At 46.4% G+C, this 25190-nt stretch overlaps 1 protein-coding gene across 1 annotated transcript in view; it reads left to right on the top strand.

Annotated features, from left to right (window-relative positions):
• Skap2 (src kinase associated phosphoprotein 2) overlaps positions 1 to 7536 on the top strand; it is a 170286-nt gene extending 162750 nt beyond the window's left edge. Inside the window, exon 12 of the mRNA XM_040739314.1 lies at positions 6427 to 7536. Coding sequence (XP_040595248.1) covers positions 6427 to 6522 — 96 coding nt within the window. The 3' untranslated portion in view covers positions 6523 to 7536. The remainder of the gene's footprint in view (positions 1 to 6426) is intronic.
• Positions 7537 to 25190: the final 17654 nt, after the last annotated feature.

The raw sequence follows: 25190 nt of genomic DNA, 5'->3' as shown, positions 1-25190 counted from the left end.
TTCAGGAGGATTTAAGGATCAAATCAAATGGGGAAAGTATATTCAAAACCGTTATTGCCTTCCTCTGCAAACCATTTTCCGTGGTGTTACAGCCCAGGAACCTGCCACCAGCAGATAGGCTGGCAGTTGGGGCTGTCGTCATTGTTGATGAAGTGCTTGTTTCTGGGTTTTGCTGCCATGGTGTCTAAAAGCACTTGGAGCAGTGAATACTCTTGTATGCTCCCCATCTGACATGGTGTGGCCGCTCTCAGGCCCCACCTCCGCGTCACTTCTTTATAACTAGAGAGAAGCAATTAAACAGATCTCCTGCTAAAATGGATCTCGGGCGTTTAGTTCCTACTTTCCAAAAGCAAGCTGGTCGCCTTGTCCTTGAGCCTGAAGGAATGCTGCTGATTGGCTGTTTGTTATTTTTTAATAATATATGGCATGTATCCAAGTAAGCATTCCGATGACCTCGACAATCAAATGTGATTCTTGGCTGCAAGGTCTGTGGGGGGATGGCAGGCTGCCAGCCACTCATACATCATTTACAGGTGGCTGTTTCTGGCAGGCCAGTGTTAGTTATTGTAAATGAGTGACAGTCCCTATAACTCACCTGTGGGCCTGACTGCTGGCCCAGGGTTCCCGAGATCCCTGCCCCCTTCACACGTGTTCGTCCCTCTCAAGATCCACTCTTACAGCCCCTCACATGCACACTGCCTGCCTGCTCATCAGTACGTGGAGCTACCTTGTGTGTGATTGACGATAATTAGGTTTCAACTGCCTTGTGATGCAGAAATACACACCATTACAGCATGGCCAGTTCGGCTCCGGCAGTCTTGCTCTGAAAGGGTATTGATTCACTCTTTGGTGTTTTTAAAAGGTCATGGCAATAATTCCATCTGAACTTGCTAAGTGAAAAGAGTTTGTAGAAATAATATGGTTGCTTCTCAGTTGCATTGTAATTGAAAGCCACAATGGCTGGGCTTTTTACGTATATTTTAATTACACTTGTCACTATGCTTGTCTTGCCCTGATCACATGCGTGGAAAGTTACGAGACTGGCTACCTTCTGTGTTAATGACTTTGGGCAAAGAGGACTTCTTGTTTTGTTTGCCTGCTGTGTCAAGTGACACCTAGCCCAACACTTGGACTCCCAGCCCTCCTATAGCATCAAAGGCAGCTTGACCCATCTCCCTGCCTGCTTTAATAAGACTGGAATGTACTGACTTGGGGAACAGGATGTTAAAATGCTTACCTGGTGCCCATTTGCACTGGAGTTAAACAGCTTTTGCTGGATTGGTCAGAAAATTCTATTCTTGGTAGTTATCAGACCATAATAAAATGTTTGTTGTGAGAGGACATATATCCTGTATTGTAACCACCCTAACAGGCGACAGAAAAGTGAGAATGAGGTTGTATAAATTACCAGGATGCTCCAAAGGCAATTCCAGCTTTGGTGTGTCTCTGCAGCTCATCTGAGGAGAGTGCTTGAGTTGCAAGTTTTGGGAAGGTGATGATCAGAGCTATGCTCTAAGTAGTACCTGAGTCCCTCTCGTTAGAGGGAGAAAAGCCTCAGCTGCTCCTAGTGTCAAAATGAGCCAGTCAGTGGACTTGCAAACGAAGGGGTATATTTTCATAGAGCACGGGGACTCACACACATAATTACCATTAATGCTAATGGTATTTCTTTCTGTACAGCCCCACGCATCAAGATGAGAATAGATTTCCATGTCTTCCTGCTGTGAGAGTCCATTTAATATCATTCGTTTTACAACTTATTTTTTAAGATGATGTCCATATCCTGTCATGACATACAGATGCCTGTTAAAGTAAATGTGGGAACTATGGGAAGAGATGTGGCGACTAAGCTTGTTCCTGTGGGTGAAATATGGGCAGACTCAGACCCATTCATACTCTCCAAACACAACGTTCTCTTCAGCTTGGAAACTGCTGGCACACTTTTCAGAGGGCTATAAATTTGTCAGCCTAATGGGACATTTTGTGGCTGTTTTCCTTTTTAAGTGCTTTAACAGGGGTAGGTGTTCCATTGAACCAGAAATCCAGCTCAGCATTTCATTTCCTAGAGATGAGAAGCATATTTTTAATGTCCTATCAAAAATTCACTGGTGGGTTGATGCCTAGATTGCTTCAAATCCACTTTGGCTGAACTGTGACCTCTTTATCAATGGTCATCAGAATCTCAGGTCATCCCATTTCATCATTGACTCTCTGGTCATCTTTTTGCATCTGGTCCAGGAACCTTTTGAGAGATGTCTTCATGTCTATGCTGGTCAAGAAAATTCAGACCCAGTCTTGCCTGAACCTCTTGGGTCTTTGATCATTAACAAAAAAAGGATGGGTTTATCCTGGCTGATGTCTAACAGCCAAGGTTTAAGGCGCAGGCATAGCGGGGGAGAAGTATGAAGTCCTTCCCAGTCTGCCTCCATAGGTGCACAGCTCCTCTAGGGGAAGGCAAGAGCTTCACAACAACTCTCAGAGGCCGCACAGAGCCGGGTCATGCTGGACCTCCTAAGTTGGCCAACAGTGCTCTGCTTGGTGGCTTCAGTGAAGCCACTGGGCCTCTGTGGACCTGTTTCCTCGATGACAACGAATGAATCTCTGTGTCTTATCACCTGGAGATTTTATAACCAGTGCCATGCTGCAATTGGCTTTTGTAAATCATGGAATTCTGGTGAAATTTTCATTAATAGCCAGAAGGAAACGCAGACTTCCAAGCAGTCTAGTTGCTTTTGATTGGACTGAGGGATGCTAAGGAGAGGTGTCCCTCCAGTTATGTCTGTGAGGGAGGCCTAGAGACATTCATATCATGAGAATTCTGACCTAATGAATGAATTAATGCCTTCATAGAGTTATAATACGATGGCATTTGGGGAGGTGGCCCTAGTTTTAAGAAGCAGGTCATTGTCCTTGGGCCTTTATCTTACCCTAGCTCTGTTCTGTCATCCTGTCATCCCTAGAACTGAAATCCCAAGTAAATCTTTTCTCCCTTAGTTTGTCAGGTGCTTTGGTCATAGTAACAAAAAACAAACAAACAGAGAAGCTGATTACTACACAGATGAGCAGGTTGCAGAATTTTAGATGTTGTCACTCCACAACTGACCGTGCAGAGAGGACGCTGTCCCAGGACCCAGCACCCATAGCCAGTTTCTTTCCAGATGAACCATCTTTGCCCTCACCTCATCTATTAGCAATATGGCACCAGCATAGCCAATGTACGGACATTGGATTCTGGGGTCAAAAGTAGTGGGCTCTTTGTGACAGACACGGCCCTGGCATCCCCATCCTTCCTGCTGTGACCCTTCTAGCAAGTTCTGTTGCTTCATCTTATTGATCGCTAGCATCCTCTGGACTTTCCCCCATCGAGATCGCCACACCCTCAACTGAACTGATCGAAGATGCTGTAGAGGCAAAAGCAAATTGCTCAGGCTCTACCTATGCTCTGCCCATTTGCCCATAGCCCTGCTGCTCGCCTTGAACGTCAGGGACTCCTTCCACACGCATTCCAGATGTTTTCTCAGAAAATCGAGTGGGTTGTCTCATTCTCAGACTTAGCACAGAACTTCTCTGGAAATCACAGAGCTTATACCAGCTGCATACCGTGAGCCGGGTCTGCCAAAGACCCGTGAGCGGCTTCAAAGTGTCGGGCGGGAAACATTTGTGTTGTGTTTATCAATCTTGATGAACTTTTATACGAACTTGCATTTCCTCGCGTGCTTTCCACAATTTGGAAAAGTGAGCAGAACAGCTGATGATGCCATTTCTGGCTCAAAGACGGTCAAAAATAGACTAGACAGGTTGTCCAGGGTCCCCTGCTTGGCAGGGATGAGCCTCACTCGGGTCCCTGCCTCACACCTGCAGAGCTCTTGGACACTTCCATATTCTTCCACAACCGCAGGCCGAGGCGTGGCGTTCCTGGCTCACCCTTCTCAGGGTGACACTTGTCTCTGAGGTGCACAGGATGTGACACTTCGAGAGGAAGGATATGATAGGGACTGCAGTGGCTTAGAGGGGGCTAGCTAAGGGCTTCGCCAAGTCTGTGCTTTGTAAGGCACCTGTAGGCGGCAGGGCAAGGGCAGCGGGCCACCCTCGGAAGTCTGAATTTTCTAATCTCGCTGTTGTGTACTTTTTTTGAACTTACACTCTTGAAAAATATCAAGGTCAGAGCATGATTGAAGAACCTTCTCCCTCTCTTCTAAGTCACCACGCTTCTATGATATTGTTTTCCACTGAAGAGGTTCTCTTAAAAATGAGGTTGAGATCCCTAAAGAAATTGCTTCAATCAGCAGCAGGGCTTAATGACTGTTAATGGGAAGTGGAGATAGGATAGTAAGTGCTACTTTGATTAATAAGAGAACTGCAGAGAATTTAAATTGTGCCACTGATGGATTATTTTCTTCAAGCTTGATAAGCACTTCTCATTTGTTCTTAAATTTGGTCAATACTGTTAAAGGCAGCAAAATGAAGTATAATTAATTCTATTACTGCTGCGCAGACCAAGTGTTACTAAGAAACAGATTATGATGCAGATGACAGTGGAGCCCCAGCTCTGACAGTCTGACGCTTCCAATACCTGTCACTGCTTGTCAGGTGGAAAGAACGAAGAAAACATTTCTCTGTCCCGAGTACCAGATACCTAAAACAGTTCTTGTCAGTCTATGCGTTTCCACAGCCGCCACTCAGAGTACCAGTGAGGCGACCAACTGACACTAGGCTTATCCTTCTGTGGCAGTGTGGGAAGTAAATAAAAGATTAAGATAATATATCAGTTAAAATGGTAAAAGCCCAATGCTCGTTTTAAATTAATCACCAAGAAAATGGGATATTGATTTGACGTTAGATGGTTGTTAAAAGGAAGCTTTACATATTTCTCTCTTCTCAGAGAGTATAAGTCATGCTTTATTTTTGCTAGAATTTTATTCAGGAAAAATTGATGAGCAGGTGATCTGTCATATAGTACGATACCTTACTTTACTAGATAATCTTATGTCTTGTGAGTACTAGTAACACCTAGGTCATCAGACGGATCCTGCCACCAGTTTTCTGTAAACATCAAGATATATCAATGTTTCCCGAATAGCATTAAAAACAAAACTCCTTTTAAAATTATTCCTGTATATTTTTAAAGCTATACAAATCACTTTATAAACATGGCAGAGGCTGTTTCTGACTGTGGGATGATACATACAGGGTCTTACCAGACAGCTCCAGGATTCTTAATTCAGTGAGTCTAAGCCCCGAAGTTCATACTCCTGGGCACTTCTAGCTAATTCAAGAAGTGGAATGCTTCCAAGGCTTAAAATGAAAAGAAATTAAGTCTGTTTCATCATTTTAAAGAAAATACACAATTCATGACTCCTGTTCCCTAAACTCCATTACAACTTAGGAAAGACTGGGCAGCAGGCAACCGGCCCCCCCGGTCCCTGCCATTTGTCACAAGTCCACAATTCTTGTGATGTGTACAGAACCACTGAGCAAGTGCTTTCAGAGTCATACCCATCTAAGTGTGATGGGTTAATAGTGCAGTTCTAAGGGTTCTTTGACATTCTAATTCTGTTAGTAAAAATGTAAACTTTATCTGTTATGAATCAAGACTGAATCCTCTTGCCCAGATGTTCCATAAACATAATTTACAAAGATGGGAAAATGACTGGAAGAACACTTCTGGTCAGCACGTGAAAGTCAAGCTGTGTGGCCTCTGTTGGCTGCAGAGCTTACATTTGGAGTCAGAGTCAGGGGTGTGAGGAGTTCGGGACAGAGAGCTGCTCGGAACCCAAGTTCTGAGGGAGCCTGGGCCCCAGCATAGTTCTAGGAACCTTGAACCAGTATCGTTAGCCTTATGAGAATGTGCTCTCCACTGTATGGTAAGGCTTGCCTCAAGTATCTCCCCTTTCACCCTTGAAAATGCTCATCTTGGAGGAAAGTTCAAGGGCGCAGTGCTCAGGTGACCCCTTCTGAGGCTGTTGCTCAAGACGATGTGGCCTGTACAGAGGCTAGGAGTGCCCACGGTGCTCTGAGGTCACATTCTCGCTGTGGGTATGATTCATGCGGTAAATGGGATGTGGCTCGGGATGTGTACCAGGCTCTAGGTAAACTGTGGAGTAGTTATGGAGGCCTGCATGGCTCTGCCTTGTGGAAGCACTCACACTGAGGAGAGGCAGGCAATGGCAGGTGCATACACCCGCATACAGTGAGACACAAGTGCATGGGAGAGACACGAGCCAATGAATGCGATAAAAATGTGGCTCATTTTTATGTGATAAAATGTGATAAAAATTCACACACAAGAGTGGGTGAACTGACCTCCAGAAGGAGGGGGACTGAGGGATATGAGGGGCCACAGGTTCCTTGACACAGTTTAGGCAGAAAGAAGTGTCTGCACTGTTTCACTGTCTAGTCTAAGCTTTGTTTTTTTTTTTTTTCTAGAACACACCCTTGAAAGATGGTCTTGTTAAAAAAGCAAAACCAGGAAGGATTGTTTCCATGGCTTCTTGTCTCACCATTCCCAGTGCCTGCAATTAGAATCATTTTGACTTTGGCTTTTCCAGATTGCTGCAAGACAGTTTGAATTGGTTATTTCCATTCATACTGTGTCTCTGTGTTTGTTCTTAGAGTTAGGTACAACTTACGACTTTAGAATTACTGTATAATGCTCAGAGGTGTGAAACACCATTTCGAGTAATGCCTTTCTTCAGTTAATATAGATAAATATTGATGGCAGATGGCAGTAAAACAAGTCATTAAATTGCTCAGTGCAAATGTGTCCCACACATTGCTAGAAGCTACAGAAATCACATTGGGCTCCAGGAACCAGCGCCTGCCATTAGAGAGTGCTTCAGTTTCCAGCTTCCCCTGCTCCAAATTGATGGGTAAGGGAGCCTGGAGAAGCCCCCAGAACCAGGGAAAGGGACAGGACTGAGACTGCAGAGCCGGCCTATCTATCCACCCCACTTTCCTCTGTCACCCTAATGAACCCCTGGGTGAACCTGAAACCTTTGAAAAATGGCAATGAGCACAAACGGGAGGCCAGGCCGAAGACAAAGAAACTTTAAATCTAAGCTGGTAGCCCTATAAAGCCAGCTAAAGAATCAGAGGGGTAGCAAACCCCTTCCTCTGCAGCTACTTCGATTATGTGACTTCAGCCTCAGTCACGGTGATGCAGAACTTGGTTTGAGCCAGAGAGGCTTTGTTGGGGTGAGGGGCTGGATGGGAGGTGGAGTTTCTTGTGGGGCCAGATAATGTTTGTGTTGTCTGAGTCTTAGGATGAAAAATGAAAGGCACCGTTTCTTCATTTTATAACGCTATCCTCAAGGAATGCAGCCTGGTATAGATTTTGTAGTTCCACAGTGTAAGGTATGCTTTCTTCAAGGTGTTCTTAATGGGCTCTGGGTTGTCAAAGACACCACTCTGATAATGAGGCCTCGAGCCCCGTGTGAGGAGAAAACTGTAATGAGGGAGGAGTACCATTTGTTACAGTTATGTGGTTACTTGGCCATAATATCTTTTTGAGGTTTATTAAATCATATAAAATTTCAATTTACACTGTAATATTCTATAAAAGATGGAGCACACAGAAGTAATAAGTATGACAGCATTTCTTTCATTTATGAATCGTATTGTTGATGGTGTTAGCATTGCCACATCCCACAGCAGGATTACTTATGTCGGGACAGTAATTTTCTATCTCCAATTTAATTTTGTAAAAGTTAATTACAAATTAGAATAAAATGAGTGCAGTTATGGAAGGTAGCAAAATGCTGGGGTAGGGTGTTATTGGGAGAAATACTTACCAAGGCTGTTCTTGTAGAGGTCGGAGACACCTGGTGTCACCCGATATTTGTCATTCTAGTGAAGCCTCTTCCCTTCTCAGCCTGGCAAGTGGGGCCCAGACAGGTGACAAGTCTTGCCAGCAAGTTTGTGACAGAGTAAATACTCAAACCCAAGGCTCTTGACCCCATATCAGCGTACCTCCCTTTAGAAAGGTATGTGTCTGCTGTCTGCCTTACAACTTGGTCAAGAAGGCTGGCAGATGGCTCAGAGAGTTAATAGTACTTGCTGCTCAAGCCTGGAGACCTGCATCAATCCCTGAAACCCTCATAAAGGTGCAAAGACAGAAGCAACTCCACTAAATTTTCCCTATTTCTGCATGCACACTGGCATGCACGCACTCCACCCTGCGCCAAACACACACACACACACACACACACACACACACACACACACACACACACACTTTTTTTTTCAAATGAATTCAGGAGAGGGTGAAAGGGCAGGGAACATTCTCCAAATTCCTTCCTGCAGACTACTCTGCCTGGCAGGGATGAAAGCTTGAAGTGCAAACGTCCCTCTGAGAGGCACTTTCTCAGTTGAATTCTTGTTCCTCCTTGCTGTTGGTAACCAAAGGTTCTTAGATAGACTTCCAGTCACAGCAGAGTAGCCGAGGAGCAGGCATTAGCCTCCAGGCTTCACTGCTGCCAGCCCCGGGCCCTCAGAAAGCACGGAGCACTGAGCCAGAATGACAAGTGGAGGGAGGGTCTGGATGGGTGGCTCGTGAGTTAACAGCACTTGTTGCTCCTGCAGAGGACCAGCATCCACATGGTGACTCACTGCTGTCTGTGACCTCAGTTCTGAGGCATCCAATGCCCTCTTCTGACTTCTGTAAGCACCAGGCATGCATGGGGTGCACAGACATACAGACAGGCAAAATACACATACAAATAAAATACTTTTTATGAAAGTGACAAGAAGCCACTGGGCATGAAAACCAAGCCCTTCACCCCTTTCCCTATAGTTTTCCTTGTGTGCTGTTCACTTTCCCCTGCTTTCTCTTTGGTCCTTCGCGCCTCTTAATAAGTAGGCAAGAAGGCTCAGTGGTACTCCACTTGCTGTACCCTACACTCCTGTCTCAGCCCTATGGTTGCGGGTCCTTCCCATGCCCACCAGCTCACTTGACCATCTGGGGCCCTTTGAAACATCATGATTGACTTGCTAGGTGAAAGACTTTTACATTTCGTTTTTAATAGAGCAAATGTGACTCTAAATTTGTTAATATTCTTTAGGTTACATAGGACAAATTACAGATAAGTGAATCAGTAATGAAATTTGTAATGAGAATTTCTCAAGTATGAAATGTTGGCGCAAGGAAAGTTAATTGCGGAATTTTACAGCCATTATAGTTTATATCATAAATGCAAAAATGACTAGGGCCATTTAATTACAGTAGGAACACACTAAATTTTTATGGTGAGCCATTTTGTTAAAGAGGTACTCGGAACATTAGGAGCAAATTCCATCCTGACAGTGGGCCCAGGTAGCTTTCACAACATCAAATAAATATGCTATTGCTACAGAATTGTTCCTTAGATACTATAATTGACACAGTGACTAATGAGATGGGTTTATTCTCACAGCTTCACATACTCAATTTGCAATGTCTGAAAGTTATTTTTCTCTGCCATCCAGAGGCCTAGAAGGAACCAGAAAATCCCTCTTGGAAAAACACTATCTCTGCTGCTTCTCTAATTAACCTTCAAAAATGCATTTTGAAATATAGAAGTCGGTGCCTGGCATAGAAATTGGATCGTCTCAGGAAAAAAGACCCAAGTGCTAATTTGTTCCTTATTAAATATCTGACATGTCAAAATCACAGGCGGTTAATGTTTTAGAGCCCTTTCAGCAGGGCAGGGATAGCTTGTCCTGTGGCCAGGACTCAGTGGGGTAGTCTTGGTACCAGCTACTGCAGAAGCAAGTACTGTCCCCAGTGCAACCCCAGCCCAGCCTGGCCCTCACTCCTTCCGTCCCATCTAGCCTGGGACCTATGGGCATCAGCTTCCCTAACCTCTACTGGAAAGAAGGTATCAGACTAGACAAACATGGGTCTCTTAGCTTCCCCCCATTAATGTAGACTCAAAGAGGGGTGTCCCTTACTCAACTGCTTGCCCCAACTCTCAGGGTCTTCCAGAATGAAAAAATTGTAGTGTTCATGAGGCCATCTATGCATCCTCACATGTGTGGGTGCACATGTGTGTGAGTGGAGAGGCCCAGAGTTGACATTGGGTGCCTTCTTCAATCGTCCTCCTCTTCATTTACTGATTCAGGATCTCTCACTGGATCCAGAACTCAACGATTCCAGCTACTCTAGCTGGCCAGCTTACCCCAGGGATTCCCCTGCCACTGTCCCCTGCATGCTGGAATTGCAGGCAGCTTGCATGCATGCATGGCCTTTGGGTGGGCTCTGGAGGTCAGGACACAGTGTCCTAACACTTGCATGTCCAGCCATTTATTCACTGAGACACTTCCCCAGTCCTAGAACAGAAAGATCTTATGTAGGGAAAAGAGCAGTGTTCTCTCTGACCCCTAAACATGTTTCAGCTTACTTTGTGAACAGAGGTGTCACCCCCCGCACCAACTGGGGAAGAGGAGGCTCTCCCAGGCAGTGTCCCTCTTCCTCCCCCAACCAAATGGGAGACACAGAGACACACATGGTCTCCCACGATTAACCAATGGAGCTGAAATCAAAGGACTGTTGATTCAAAACCCCTCTCTGCCAAGTAGTAACAAAGACACTGAATTTCTGTGTCTTCATCTAAAAACCAAGAGAATAAGAACCATGCCTGTTTCCCAAGGTTATTTTAAGAGTATTGAAACTCAATAAAGCAAAAGTAAATGTAAAATTAGGATACCAGATACTCATGGAAACACTATTCACAGCTGCCAGTCTATGGGAACAACTCCAGTCAGTGTCCACTAGCAGATGAACAGACAAATGGCGTATATGTGCCCTGTGACAGCTTTGCACCACAGCAAGACATAAAGGGTTTGTGTGGGTTCATGGTTTTCAAAATCGACTCCATGACTTATGGATCCATAGTGCTTTCGACTTGTGGGAAGGCAACAGATCATGGGAGAAGTCATGTGGGGCAAAACATCCCCTGTGACCAGAAAGTGAAAAAGAGAGAGTTTGAAAGGAAGGGACTGGAGTCCCACTATCCCCTTGATCATGCCAATATCGTAAAGGTCCCACCATTTTCCCAAAGTGGGAACAAACTTTTAACACATGGACCATTTGGAAGCATTGAAGATCCAAACCACAGCCCATGCAAGGCAGCAGTCAAAATGGGGACTCATACTACAATAAGTGAACGTCATGTGCTAAGTGAAAGAAGCCAGCTCTGGGAAATCCGTGTGATTCAATTTATACGTCTCTATAGGAGTCAGCTTCGCAGAGACGGAAAGCACGATGGTGGCGATTGTCAGGACTGGGGAGAAGAAAGATGGATAGGTTTAGAGTCTCTGTTTTGCACCACAAAGAGTCCTGAAGATGCTGATGGATGTGGCCATACAACTATGCTATTTACATTTTACCACAGATAAAATAATACATTAAAAATATTCTGTTGTTGGTATGCTCATTGTTTCTAGGGTAGTGTTACTTTGAGGCTCCCAAAGTAAAGAGAGCTAAGTTATACGTGTTTGTAACCATGAATCCTTCCACCCCTATGTCTCTCCTTTCTTTCTTTAAATACTATGAATTTATACTGATACCTATTATTCCAATTAACACAGTAGGGATCATTTTAATCACATCCACTTTCTTGTTATTGAAATCTTCTGCAGCTCTCATTATCTACGGTGTGCTTACTTATCTGTTCAATTCTGCTCTGTGTAACTGTGTCTCAGAACTGCTGGCGCGCGCATCCGTGAGAAACACTCTCACTGAATCACAACTCTGCCCTTAGCCCTGCAGCGTCAAGGACACTGTGTTCCACAGTCAGTTGGGTTAGTTATTTCCATCTCCATCCACCGCTCTCATGCGTGTATTCATCTACAGTATGGTTAGCATGATGCTTGATCTCAGTCGCCAACTTGATGAGATCTAGAATGCCCCAGAAAAAGGAGCCTCTCTGAGGGACTGCCTAGATTAGAGCTGCCTGTAGGAATGCCTTTGGGGAAATTCTATGGATTAGGGTCATTGATTGGGAAGATCTACCCTAAATGTGGGCTGGACTCTTTCGTGGCTTGGGTGCTAGATTGTACACAAAAGAGAAAAGTAGCAGAGCATGAGCATCCGCTGCCCTCTGTCCCTGACTGTGGATGTACTTTGACCAGATGCTTTCAGCCTCCTGCTACCTTGACTTCCCATCTTAACTGACTGTATCCTTGAGCTGTGAGCTGACATGTCCCCTTTCATCGGGGTGTCTTATCACAGCATCAGGAGAGGAAACCAACACAGCTACGCACTTGTCAGTGACTGTCAGACTTACGGTTCTCCTCGGATATCAGATAGTTTGAATTATCGGTGGTTGAGGTTGTTCTCTTTCTTCCTGTTGCTGTAATAAACGCCATGGTCCAAAAGAACCTGGGCAAAGAAACTTGGCTTACAAGTTACAGCCCATCATTAGGGGAAGGAAATGCAGGAGCTCAAGGCAGAACCATGGAGGGACACTGCTTACCGGCTTGCTCGCAGGCTCACACACAGCTTCCTTTCTTACATAGTCCACCTGGCCAAGGATAGCAACGCTCATGGTGGGCAATCATGTCAATTAACAATCAGGAAAATGCCCACAGACATGCCCACAGGCCAATCTGAAGGAGGCAACTCTTCTATTGAACCACTTTCTTCCCAGATGTATCTAGTGTGTGTCAACTTGACAATAAAAAACCTAAGCTGGGTGGTGGTGGTGCACGCTTTAATCCAGCACTTGGGAGGCACAGGCAGGTGAGTTTCTGAGTTCAAGACCAACCTGGTCCACAGAGAATTCCAAACAACAACAACAAAGACCCCCAAACCTAAAGCAGTGACCAGTAGAGGGGGTGTGTGAATCATCACTGTGCTCTTAAAGTCTGATCCCCACACAAGACTGTACTCGGAGCATCAGCTCCCCTTCCCCCCCTTCCCTTTCTTTGTTCTCACCACCCTTCCTCATCCCCACAGGCAGTCAACATCTTCAGTTCTGGCTTTCCTTTCCTGTGTTTCTTCTTATGAGTGATGAGATTCCCAATCCTTCCAATCCTTCCTTCTACCCACTCCCCTATTTTTCTGACACAAAAGGCACCATACTATAAATACTCCTGGACTTTCCTTTTTTCTCTAAACAGTAGGAAATGGAAGTCTTCCCAATTTCCAAATGAGACATGAGTTACAACAAGCTGAGCAATGGCAGGTGAACTTGGCAATATTATCTACTAAAGGCAGACAAATTCTAATGGGGAGATTAGAATGTTCTAGTCTTAGGAAGCTTGTCTAGAAAGACCAGAGGATCCTTAATGTCAAAGAGCCTGCAAAAACACTAAAGGTCGCTGGGCAGCAGTGGCACACACCTTTAACCCCAGCACTTGGGAGGCAGGAGCAGGTAGACCTCTGTGAATTTGAGGCCAACCTGGTCTACAGAGTGAGTTTCAGGACAGCCAGGACTACACAAAGAAACCCTGTCTTGAAAAATCAAAACAAAACAACAACAACAAAAACAAAACCACCACTACCATCAACAATGAAACCTAAAGGAATAAAATGAGTGAGCATAGAAGAAAAAAAATCACCCTCATGCGAAAAATCACAGAATCACATACCTGACCTGCTACCTGATAAGGAAACTCCACGTAGAAAGACAGCAAAATACTTGTGATGTAAAGTGCTGAGAGCCCCTGAATTGAGTGGAGGTTGATACAGCAGATGGCTAGGTATGCCTCAGGTTGTCACCTGACTTCCGTTGTAGTGGCCTCTAATGTCCATGTTTCTCAGCCTTCCATGAGTACACACATCACCCAAAGAACTTGGTCAATGAAGGTCTGCTTTTACAGATCTGTGTACAGCCCAAGAATCTACATTTCTCACAAGCTCCAGGTTTTATTGGTGCTGTGAGTTCCTGAATCCTGTTCTCATACCATATGCCCTCCGTCTGAACTCCAAAGACCCCCCTGTTCCAAAGAGAAGGAACGAGCAAATCAATGTGTCTGTCCATGATACATGAAAACTGATTCACAAGCCTGGACTTCACGTTCTCCTGTTGGCTACACTCTGGAGTGCCTGTTCTGCTAATAAGACAAACAATAGAGAGACGTTAAAACATGTTTGCTGATGCATATGACTCATTGTAAAACCGAGCTTTATAGTCACCCAGAGCGCATGCATCCCCAGTCTTTAGAGATGCACCTGCTGTGCGAGCAGATTAGACGCAGGATGTGCCGAGCACCTCTGCTGCGTGCGAGCCTTGTTGAAGTTAAAATACCTTAGCTGTGGTGGGTTTTATTTTAGCTTCATTGAGTGAGGGTTAATTAGGCCTTGAACTTTTTCGAGATAGTGATCAGTGTGTAGCACGGGCCTGACTCTGCAGAATACTCTACAAACTATTGTAGAATTCCTGGGCTAAATTCTGCCCACATTCCTAGAATAAACTTGCTGACTATGGTCTCCCCTGAAAGCTTAAGAAAAAATTTTCTACAATATGTGTGCATCTATATCCACAGAAGACAAAAGATGTGTCTTCTCACCAGCACTGGGCACCTTCACTAAGGAAGTCTAGGTTGTTTTCCACGGAACTGTTAATTTTATAAGTGTTAATATGTACAGTCTAGGGCATAGTTAGCAAATGCTATGGCAGAAGGAAATGCATGATGGGAATGACAGAAATTCTTACCCCAAGCTCTTGCTTTTATAGGAGCAGGGACATGATGTCCCCTCTATAAAGAAAAGACTAGGATTGACTTGGCCTTAGATGTTTCTTGTGGACAGTACCACTGACATCATCAGAAACCTTAGGCAGGTTTGGAATAATTTTCTTTCCTTCACCCACAAGCCCAGATGGCACCTGATGCCTCACTTTGGAATGCTGGGGATTTCTCTCTCCCCTTTGTTTTGGAACCCTCTCTGATTTTCTCCCCTCATTGCTGCCCCTGAATGCAGACCTGTGTTCCCACCTCAGATCCCCATCCGCCCTGTGTGCACTCATTATCTTGCTGCTTTGATCACGTTACAGCTGCACCTCCAACCCCCCCGCATCGAACTGAGAACAGACTTGCATACATACCCCAGTTCATCCACCCACCCATCTTTCTACTCCCAGCTGAATTCTGGTCCAGCCCACAATGCTAGGCCCCGAGGGTCCTCCTCCATCCTGCTTTTAATCCCTTACCTACCACTCACCCAGCCCGAGGTCTCACACCACCTCCCACCCTGAACTCTGCCTATTTCCATTTCACTTGTCTCACGATGTCCAGCCTTCTTCTCTGATGCCTTTCCTGTCCCCACAAAAGGAAATGGCGCTCGTTCCTTTAAACTCTTCCAACTTAGGGCAAGCATTGTATGAGGGCATTGCAATCTGCCTTATACTGGTGACTGGTATACTTGTTCAAATCTCCAGGCTAGTCCATTTGGGGTCATCATAGAATTATACTTCCAGGACCCTCTAGGCTGGGTGGCAATGGACTTGTCATGGATGATGCATAGGAGTGAAAGTGACCTGTGCCCCTTCTGATCACATGACTGCTGGAGTGATCGTACCATATCTCCGGCTACCCATCTTCTTAGAGATGTTTAGTTTTAAGGTGGGGGTTGTTTTTCCAGCCTGCATCCTTGAAGGACAGCATTGAATAGAGCCCTCAGGATGACCTACATAAACATGGATCAGAAATAACACCCCCCACCCTGTGTGTGTGTGTGTGTGTGTGTGTGTGTGAGGCCAGAAGTCAGAAGTCATCCAGTGTCTTCCTCAATTACTTGTCTACTTTATTATTTATTGGAACATGGCCTCTCATTAAACCTGAAGCTCAGCAGTTTAGCTACACTGGCTGGCCAGCAAGCTCCATGGATACTTCTGCCTCAGTCTCCTTGGTGCTGAAACTACAGGTACATGCCCCTGCATCTGGCTTTTACCTGAGCTCTGGGGACATAACCTGGTACTCGTGCTTGTATGCCAAGCACTTTACTGCCCCAGTCATCTCCTCAGCCCTTACCAGAAATAATCTTTTGTGAATCACTGGGGATTTGATACTTTTACCACAACAAAACTTAGTTCTAAGGGCTAAAGTCCATGCAGGTAGGAATTTCACCTTTTACCCCAAGTGTTTAATACAGGAAGACAGGAAGACAGCGATTGCATGTGGAGCTACGTTTAACCAATGTGATCCAAGGCAGGACCACCAGTGAGCAGACTCTCAGTCAGATCCCACTTCTCAGCTTCAGGATTTGCAAGTGGCCATTCCAGAGCATCAGTTTCTCCACCACAGGGTCCCTGCAAGGATTCAGTAAGATAATGCGCATACACATCGCAAATGACCAATAAATGGTACCTATTATTACTGGTTTTATTACAGTCACTCTCCTAGTACTAAGACAGGCATAGTGCTACTTAACTACAGTGCTGCTCAACAAAGAAATATCTGGAAGTCAAACCATGGTAGTGCTAGCATCCCCTAGGCAGGACAAGAATTCAAGATGACCCAAGACCGCATGCTGAAGTCTGCTGAGGAGCCAAGGTGGAAGAGAGACTGCCCAGCATGTGGCCTTAGCTGCTGGTTTCCCTCAGAACCCCAACTTCAGTTCTTCACAATCAGGGAGACAGCAGAATCCAGGTGGCCTTCCTGATGTAGCTGGAATTTTCACCCAGTTCTCTCAGAGACCCAGTCCTTTTATAGGGGTCCCAATCTTAAAGTCAAGCATACTGCTATCAAAGATGGAATGTAAGCCATTGTTGCCACTTGGGAAGAACAATAAGCAGATGGATTAACTAAGACAATTCAGTCTTCTATTTTTATCTCTAATCATTTCTTAAAACCAAGGAAGTTGTTACAGTAAGGTAAGTTTCAGTAAAAATGTATTTGAAAGTCTACATATGGGCTACATTTTACATGTGACAAATCCGTCAGGAGTCTGCATATACCCCTTTCAGATGTCTATCTGCCATCTGGCCCATGCCTTACTTAAACTACAATTATTTTTTGAACTAAAACTAAACAGAACCTACAATCCTTCCCTCCCATTTATTCCAGTAGTATTTATTGAAGGCCTCCCATAAGGTCCCAAGAGTTCCATGAAGTGATTGACTGAGTTAACTCAGATTTTTCATAGACACAAAAATTTGGGATGATTAAGACGATGAAGCATCTATTCGTACCTGAAGTGAGGACTATTTAAAACAGAAAAAGAGCTGACCCCAAAACATTACAGATGTATTTTCAAACTGTGAGGTCCGCAAGACTGAAAATAAGCAGTGACTCAGTCTTGATGTCAGCACTGCATGAAGCCCACCTCACTACTGGTGTGACCCAGTGGTGGCTCAGGGGCTCTTGTGGGAATGAACCTCTTGTCTTGTCCTGGAAACGTTCTTGCCAAGGGGCCTAGGGAAGAGACAGAAAGGCTTCCCCTTGCTCCATGACATTCATGGTTCTGACCAGTTCTCCACCAGGTTTCCCAAGAGGATTGACTGATAGCTTTGCTCATGGATTTTCTGATGTCGTGGAAGCAGGTGTTAAAATGGAAGACAGCAGGGAGAGTTTGTGCTTTATACATTTGACCCGAAACGCACTGGGCATAAAACAAATACTTACAAAATCGCAGGTTAATTCCACACAAGAAAGAGCCTTTAGACTTCTCACCAGCTTATATTGCCAGCCTTGCCAAGTAGCACACTCAGGCACAGGATGCTACAGTTGGGTCATATGCTGCCACGCAGAAAACTGGAATGGATGGGGAACCATTTCAACGGAGCCTCCTCCAGGCTTCCACACCCCAGCCTAGTGGACAACAAATTAGTTGTAGTTCCAGCAAAAGAGGGTTTATGGTGCTCTTTTCCTCAGTATAATAGATGTTCCGTGGTGTGGTAGGCTTCGTGCTGTGACAATTCATTCCTGCACTTGTGACAGGACCGCCGGCTGATCTCACTCTGCTCAATTAGGAGAAAACGCATATTTTAATCTGCCCCATGGTGAGGTAGCACTTTGCTCGGTGGCCTTGGCAAGCTGGCCATTTAACTAGTTAGGTGAGAACTTTTGCTTTAGCCTGCCAATCTGCCGCCAGCAGTGTCTACAGTTTCTTTCTGCTGCCAGCATGTTCCCGATTTCAAACGACAATGAAAGGCCACTCCATTGTTCTTTGAGCTATTGGGCTGTGGCTGGCCCCTTGGCCGTGGCCACTGCTGGAAAGAGACAGAGTGTAACATATGTGGAGTGGGAGGCACCCTTCCCTCACTACTGGCCTTCCCTGAGCACCATGGAGAGAGAGCCTTGACATACAGGGACTTTCTGTCCTTCTGTGATGACCAGAGGGCTGAGCCAACTGGCTGGGCCACTCAGCCCTAGCCTTGGAAACAATATCTATCCCAGACTGTTTGACTGCCCATGCCCCCTTCCATTTCTTCAACATGGCTCCCATCACTCCCAAGGGACACAAAATCATTCCTGTTGGGTCTTGGTTTGGTTTCATTTTCCAATAGGAGAAATAAACCACTTGGCATATGTCTCTCCCTTTCTCCCTATGCCGTCTTCCTCTTTCACTCTGGCCCCTAGGTTCCCTGCTTCTTTGAGTCTTTATAGACATTCCTGGAGCTAGGTGAATGAGCCCAGGCGTAAATTACAGTGGGTCTATTGTGCTCGTGGGCACTTGGCATGGTACCTTCAAGGCTCAGACAGGCTTGGAATTTGGTCTCAAAATACCCAGCAGTTGACTTGGTGTTTAACATCTCTTAAGTCAAAATTGGGTCTCATTTCAAATGGCAAGGTTCACAGTCTGCCTAGCATGTGTGTGGATGATGTATAGACAGTAGAGCAGCAGCACTGAGTTCCCACTGTGGTCCTACTAAGTGCTGAGGGAGATCCAGAGTTTATTTAACTCAACAATGACACCCTGGAAGGGTGGAGAGCCCTGGCTGAATGCAGGCTGAGTAAGCACTGGGTGAGGACTGGACAAAGGTTCCTCTCATTGTCTCCCCAGTCTTGGAGGGGCTGTCAAGAGGGGAAGGCTAGACTCCTGAGAAGACTGAATACCATAGAGTCAAATCTGAGAACTCCAATGAAAAATTCAAAACTCTTCTCATTTCGAAACGAGGAAGAATCCTCAGATCTGTTTTTTTTTTAAGCCAGTTTTTCCTAAGTGGTTTCCTTCAGCTCTGTTTCTGACAGCACAGGGTCAAGCTCAAGCCACGGACTGGGCCCAGGCCCAGACACTCCGAGCTTCTGTTTCTGGATCTGAAGTCACTGAGCCCTTTGGGTGAACTTGCCAAGGACAGAGATCAGACAGTGAGGTAGGGACCAGACGACCATAAATTATTCTGTGGAATACTATCCAATGCTTTTGCAGAGCCTGGAATATACTACTTTGAGGCCCCTTTACTAAATCATGGCTACTCTGGCAAAAGAGGCACTGACCTCAGGATCCTGGACTGTTTTTCTAAGAGGCACTCACAGACACATATGTGACAGCTTTCTCTTTGTCTTCTCCTTTCCCAACACAATTCCTCTCCATCCTACCAAAGCAGTCGTGAGGAGTCTAGTGTCCAGAGGCCCCATCAATGACTATGAAGAGGGGAGACCAGCCATCAGTCCAACCTGTAGCTCTTCTGAAACACTGAGGCTGCTCCAACCATTGGCTGGCTGGCCCAATGAGTGAGTTTTATACACACACACACACACACACACACACACACACACACACACACTCGCACACACATGCATGCCAGTGGGGTGGGAAATCTCATTCAAACTACTATAGATGCTAAACCTGCCACCCACAGGGGCCATGCCCAGAATGTTTCAGTGCTTGTTTTGACGCCCTATTGTTTGTTGACATCTTGAAGCTCTGAAAATCATTGAATAGGGGACCCAATATATCCATTTTCCCCACTAGACCCACAAATTATGTAGCTGGTTCTAGAGGGGAAAACATTTATTGAGTATTCATTATTTAAGACTGTCTAAAAACAGGTCTAGTCCTTGGCACACAGGCTGCATGCACCCCAGGATAGCAATACAGGTGGCACAACACACAATTCTAAACTCACCTAAAGCATTAGGATATTTTGTGTGTGTGATTCTTTTTCATAACCTGATGCACAGCTCTCAAGTGCAAACTTTGTAGCTGACATGGTGTCTCAAAGTCATTGACCTGGTAGGTCTGTGGTCAGCACAGTCTGCTGAACAGCAGAATCCCTGATGAGCCCCTAAGGTCTTACCATCCTGGCTGTTCTCCAATGCAACAATGAAATCTAAATGGCAAGTGGGTAGAAACCAGGTCTCAGCATTTTTAAAATTACTTTATTTTATGCATATGAGTGCTCTGTCTGCATGTATGACTTTATGCCAGAAGAGGGCATCAGATCCAACTATAGATGGTTGTGAGACACCACAAGGTTGCTGGGAATTGAACTCAAGACCAGTGCTCTTCACCGCTGAGCCATCTATCTCTCCTGCTCCCAGAATTTTTTTAAGACTCACCAGCTGCCATTGAACCCTTTGAAACTGGGCACTACACTGGAGAGCAGTTGAGCAGGTATTTGAATGTATATCCCTCATGGGGATTTGAACCTACTGTGCACTTAGCTTCCTTGGGCCTGTTTTAAATTCTGCCATTTTCTGTATAAAATGCTGAGGTCTTTGGTCCCCTCTGTGCTTAGGAAGACACTTGCAGGCATTTATTTGGATTTTGACAAGAGAAAACTTTTGTATGCACTGTCCATGAACACTCAGAATGCTGTGTTGGGCAGTTGGGCAGATGTCCAGAAACTCCCACAGCTAGCCAAGCTGCACCACCTGGAGCTGCTTCTGAAGCCTGTGCCTGTCTGGGGTGGGGGCAGTGAGGGGAGGGAGCCTCCTACAGGGAGAATCATCTGGCTCCAAGGCATGTCTTGCATTTGCCCTTCACGGGCTCTGCTCTCCATCCCACGTCCACCTGTCTTCATGAGCAGACTCCCACGTCAGTGGACACCAGCTACCCCTTCCTGTGCAACTCTCCCCTGTCTTTGCTAAGGTGGCACATTGAGCAGTGGGGTTCTTTAAACCTGTAAGAGCTCCCTTCCCTCTTAAAAGGCCATGGTGGATTCCAAGCTCATCCATGGAAGGGTGCTGGGGTGGGGTTAATTTCTGATTCATCAATGGAAGGGTGCTGGGGTGGGGTTAAATTCTGATTCATCAATGGAAGGGTGCTGGGGTGGGGTTAAATTCTGATTCATCAATGGAAGGGTGCTGGGGTGGTTTAAGAGAAAAAGGTCACAGGTGGAAGGTTTGAGGAGAGCTGTGTCAAGGAAGCTCTGGTCAGCAGCAGGTTTTCTTGGGTTTAGTTTGAGCATTTGGAGCAAGTATCTAAATTACATAGCAGTTCAAGAATGCTCTATCTTCCCACTGTGACAAGCGTTTATATGTGATAGATATGGTGTCTTATGACCAGAGTACAGTACAGAAAAGTCTTTGCCCAAAAAGGTAGTTTGCAGGAGAGAGGGGGAGGGAGGGAGGGACGGAGGGAGGGAGGGAGGAGGGAAGGAGGGAGAGAGAGAGAGAGAGAAAGAGGAGAGAGAGGAGAGATGGGGGAGGGGGAGGGGACGGGAAGAGAAGGGAGGGGAGATAGAAACAGGGCTAGGGCTTGGCTAGGCTCATCAGCAGGAAGTACCTGGTCCAGGTTAAGGCTCTTCCTCACCTTATGGGCACCCAGTCTCACTTGATCATCCAGGCTAATCTAAAGAAAATGGGCTTTTGCAGTGACTAACATTAGCTCCTAACCTTTTTCTTCTGTTTGATCCAGGTCAGGTACCTGGGGCCTGTGGTCAGGACTTAAGGTCAGTGTCCTTATACAGAAGAGGCTCCTCCTGCCAGGAGGTGGATCCAGGCCAGGGAGGCTGGGGCACTCAGCACCATGTGCTGTAGAGCACTTGGTGAGCGACTATTCTGTCCCTCCCATTACCTGCTTCTCTGGGTTGCTAAGGGAGCAATCCCAGCTACGTAGGGACTGGGCTCCGGCATGGCTGTGGGGGACCCTGAGAGCCTACTTGCTGTCGGAGGACACAGATGACAGCAGGCGCAGCGCTGCCACTTCACATGGTGGTGGTAGCAAAACAGCTTTGTAGAACCGGTCTCTGGCCTCGAACTCACAGAGACCCGCCTGCCTCTGCCTTCCCGAGTGCTGGGATTAAAGGCGTGCGCCACCACCGCCTTTCTAAACTCAGGCCAACGGCAGGCCCTCCACAGCTGTTGTATAGGATTATCCTCTAAGCCAAACTACCACCATCTTCCCCAGATCGACCCCAGATTGTCACAGCTGTTTTTGTGGACTGCTAACATTCCTCGGGGTGGTGGTGGTGGTAAGGGAGGTGACTGGACCCTCTGAGCCACTGCTGTGCTGTTGTATGCAATCCTGCCCTGACTGTATGTGGCCTCGAAGTCTCAGGGAGGGGCTCAGGGGCCTGGGGAGACGAGAGGAAAGGGGCTGACTTGGGGAGTCATCATTCCTGCTGGGGCAGACTTTCCAGCGTGGCTGCTTTGGGGTCACTCATGTTCCTATCATCAGCCCTTGCCCATGCTCTGTAAGTAAGCCCGATAAGCTTGTCTGGTTCCCAGAGTGAACTTTAGTGGAATCATCACTTGGTTTGTTGGGGCCCTCAGAGAAGGGGGTAAACATTATGTCTCCCTAGGGAAGGAAGTTTAGCAGCAGCCCAGATGAAACTGTAGCAGGGCTTGGTTAGGCACACATATGTAAACCCAACATTCAGAATGTTAAGCAGGGGGACCACCGCAAGTTCAAATCCAACACGGGATATACATGGCAGGACCCTTTTGCAAGCCCACCTCCTACAGAAAGGCACAGTTCTAGGAGGCATAGGCAGTCTAGCAAAGTAGGAAACCCATCTTTCCCCCTGTACCACCCAACCTAGTGCTGAAAGCTTTGGGGACCCCCACCAGTGCTCATGACTTTGTAGTCTTTCTCCCCTCTAGCAACAGGGTTCTCAGAAGGTTCCCCCTGCGCCCCACAGGTTTTGGAAATAGAGGGCAGCCAGTGAATATGTGTTTAATTACTTCGTCATTGAAGGGGGAACAAACATGTTTTCTTTGCATCCTTTTCCTACGCTGTGTGAAACTCACAGGTGGAAATAGCCCAGAAAAATATAGTCAGCGCAGGTGACTAGTCGGGCTGGGTGGACAGGAGCAGGCTATTAGGGGGCATGCCTTAGTCCTTTGGTTCATTTTACCAATAGAGACAAAGAAGAAAAATAGTCTTGCAAAACTCTGGTGCCCCAAGTTCTTCGATTCTCAATGTGACTCTTTGTGAGTGTTTCAGAATGAACTCCAGGGCAGGATGGCACAGTGCCTTGCATCTCTGACCCTCCCCTCTGCCTCTGTCCTCCTGGGGGCCCAGAAGCTGTCTCCAGGAGGGAGCGTGGTGGTGACTGTCCATCTGGGGTGCTTCCTGGGGGTCATCATTCAGCCTGGACTCTAAGGAGAAATGCCATCAGCATCACACGGCACACACACACCTCTGAATTGCTCTGCACTTGTGAACCCAGCTGATGCCTTCATGTGTCATGTTAAATCATATCCCACAGTTTCTTGGATTCGAGAGATAGTGGCTGGGCCAGAGGGAGTTGCCGTGGCTCTCCCTTTCCATTCTCCCTCACCCTCTAATTATGTTTTCTAATGGTTCCTTGATGCTATAAGCTATTCATCACGAGAACCCTCTTCTTAAGGTTCTTCCCTTTCCAAATTCACACATCCAGGGCTTTCCGAGGGAAGATCTGAGGAATTGGCTGTCTTCTGTCCCCAAGAGAATGCAGGGGCGGTGTGCAATGGCTGTCGGTGTGATACGCACAGATTAAGAGTCCGTGCCAGGCCACCTGTGTACATTCCATCCAGAAGTGGCACTGAGTGGCTGATGAGCCAGGAAAGAAGCCTGAAGCTTGGGAAGCTTTCCACCCCCAGGCAGCTATGGAAATTCTAGTGGCTCATCCAACGCCACCTGGCAGGAGAGGCAGGCATGGAACGGGGCAGGGGTGGGTTGTAAATGAAAGGCGGGTGCCAAAGGAGAAAGAAGCCCAGAGCGGGCCCCTCCTGAGTCAGTGAGAGCCTGGGAATGACAATGGACTCCATCTTGCTTGGGTGCAGGCTTCTTCACTTTTCTGTAAGAATTGCTTGGGAGAAAAAAAACCTAGTCAGTGCTCGATGTTCCACTTCCTGAGCCTAACATGGTGAGTGGTGTAACTATTACACAAAGCTTGCTACCGGCTAAATATTATACCCACAACATCTCAGCTGTCCACAAACAGGACAGGGGGGAAAACATCCTCTTCTTGTCCCAGAGGATAGGGAAGTGTGGTTCTCAACCTTCTTAATGTGGAAACCCCTTAATACAGTTCCTCATGTTTTGGTGACCCCCCCAACCATAAAATTATTTTGCCGCTACTTCATAGCTGTAATTTTGCTAATGTTATGAATCATAATGTAAATATCTTCTATGTAACCCCAAAGGTGTCATAACCCACAGGTTGAGAAATACTGCTCTCAGTCATGTAGGCAACTTATAATGGGAATCTGGGGTCCCTGCCTCCAGAGCCTGGAAGGCCATCCTCCTGTGAGAGCATCCCTGACCTTTGGGGTCTGGTCTTTGCCTGTGGTGGCATCCAAAACTTCCAGGCAAAGCGAAGATGTGGTCTGCTAAGTTTGCTGTCTCCCTAGAAGAGGCACAGCCATTAGAGCGAGATCTACCAGAGTCGTTGCTAAGACCGTCTTGCTATGTGGCAGATTCACACCTTCATGACATTGCTGTCTGCTGTAAACATCGATTCAAGGCCTCCAGTTCACTTTCCAGGGAGCAAAGTGTGGCAACACCTGTCCACATGACCTGGTAACACAGAAGCAGGGGACTCCTGGGGGAGGGGGACTGTGTGAGTGCCACCTCCCGCATTGACACACCACTGCCTGGCTCATGGATTCAGCCATTGTGTCTGTGAGTGCCCTGGCCGGAGCTGCTGTTGTGAAACCCGAGGTGCTGAGCTGTGCACCTGTGTGTCTGAGAACAGTGTTGATTGCGGAGACGGAGGAAAAAGATACTGGAGAGGATTCAAACACGATCACCCTTTGTTAGCAGTAAAAGAGGCGCATGCAGCCTGCGCAGCCTTCCGAGAGGGAATCGACAGAGAGCCACCAGCTTTCACTCTGTTCACAGCCTCTAATCCTTTGGTTGCAGTTTCATGGGCCTGGTGACGTAACAGGCTGGATTT

This window comes from Mesocricetus auratus, unplaced genomic scaffold, assembly GCF_017639785.1.
Source record: "Mesocricetus auratus isolate SY011 unplaced genomic scaffold, BCM_Maur_2.0 Super-Scaffold_100676, whole genome shotgun sequence".
Lineage (NCBI taxonomy): Eukaryota > Metazoa > Chordata > Mammalia > Rodentia > Cricetidae > Mesocricetus > Mesocricetus auratus.
Note: the sequence above shows the minus strand (reverse complement) of the source record. Positions and strands in the feature narration are given on the sequence as shown.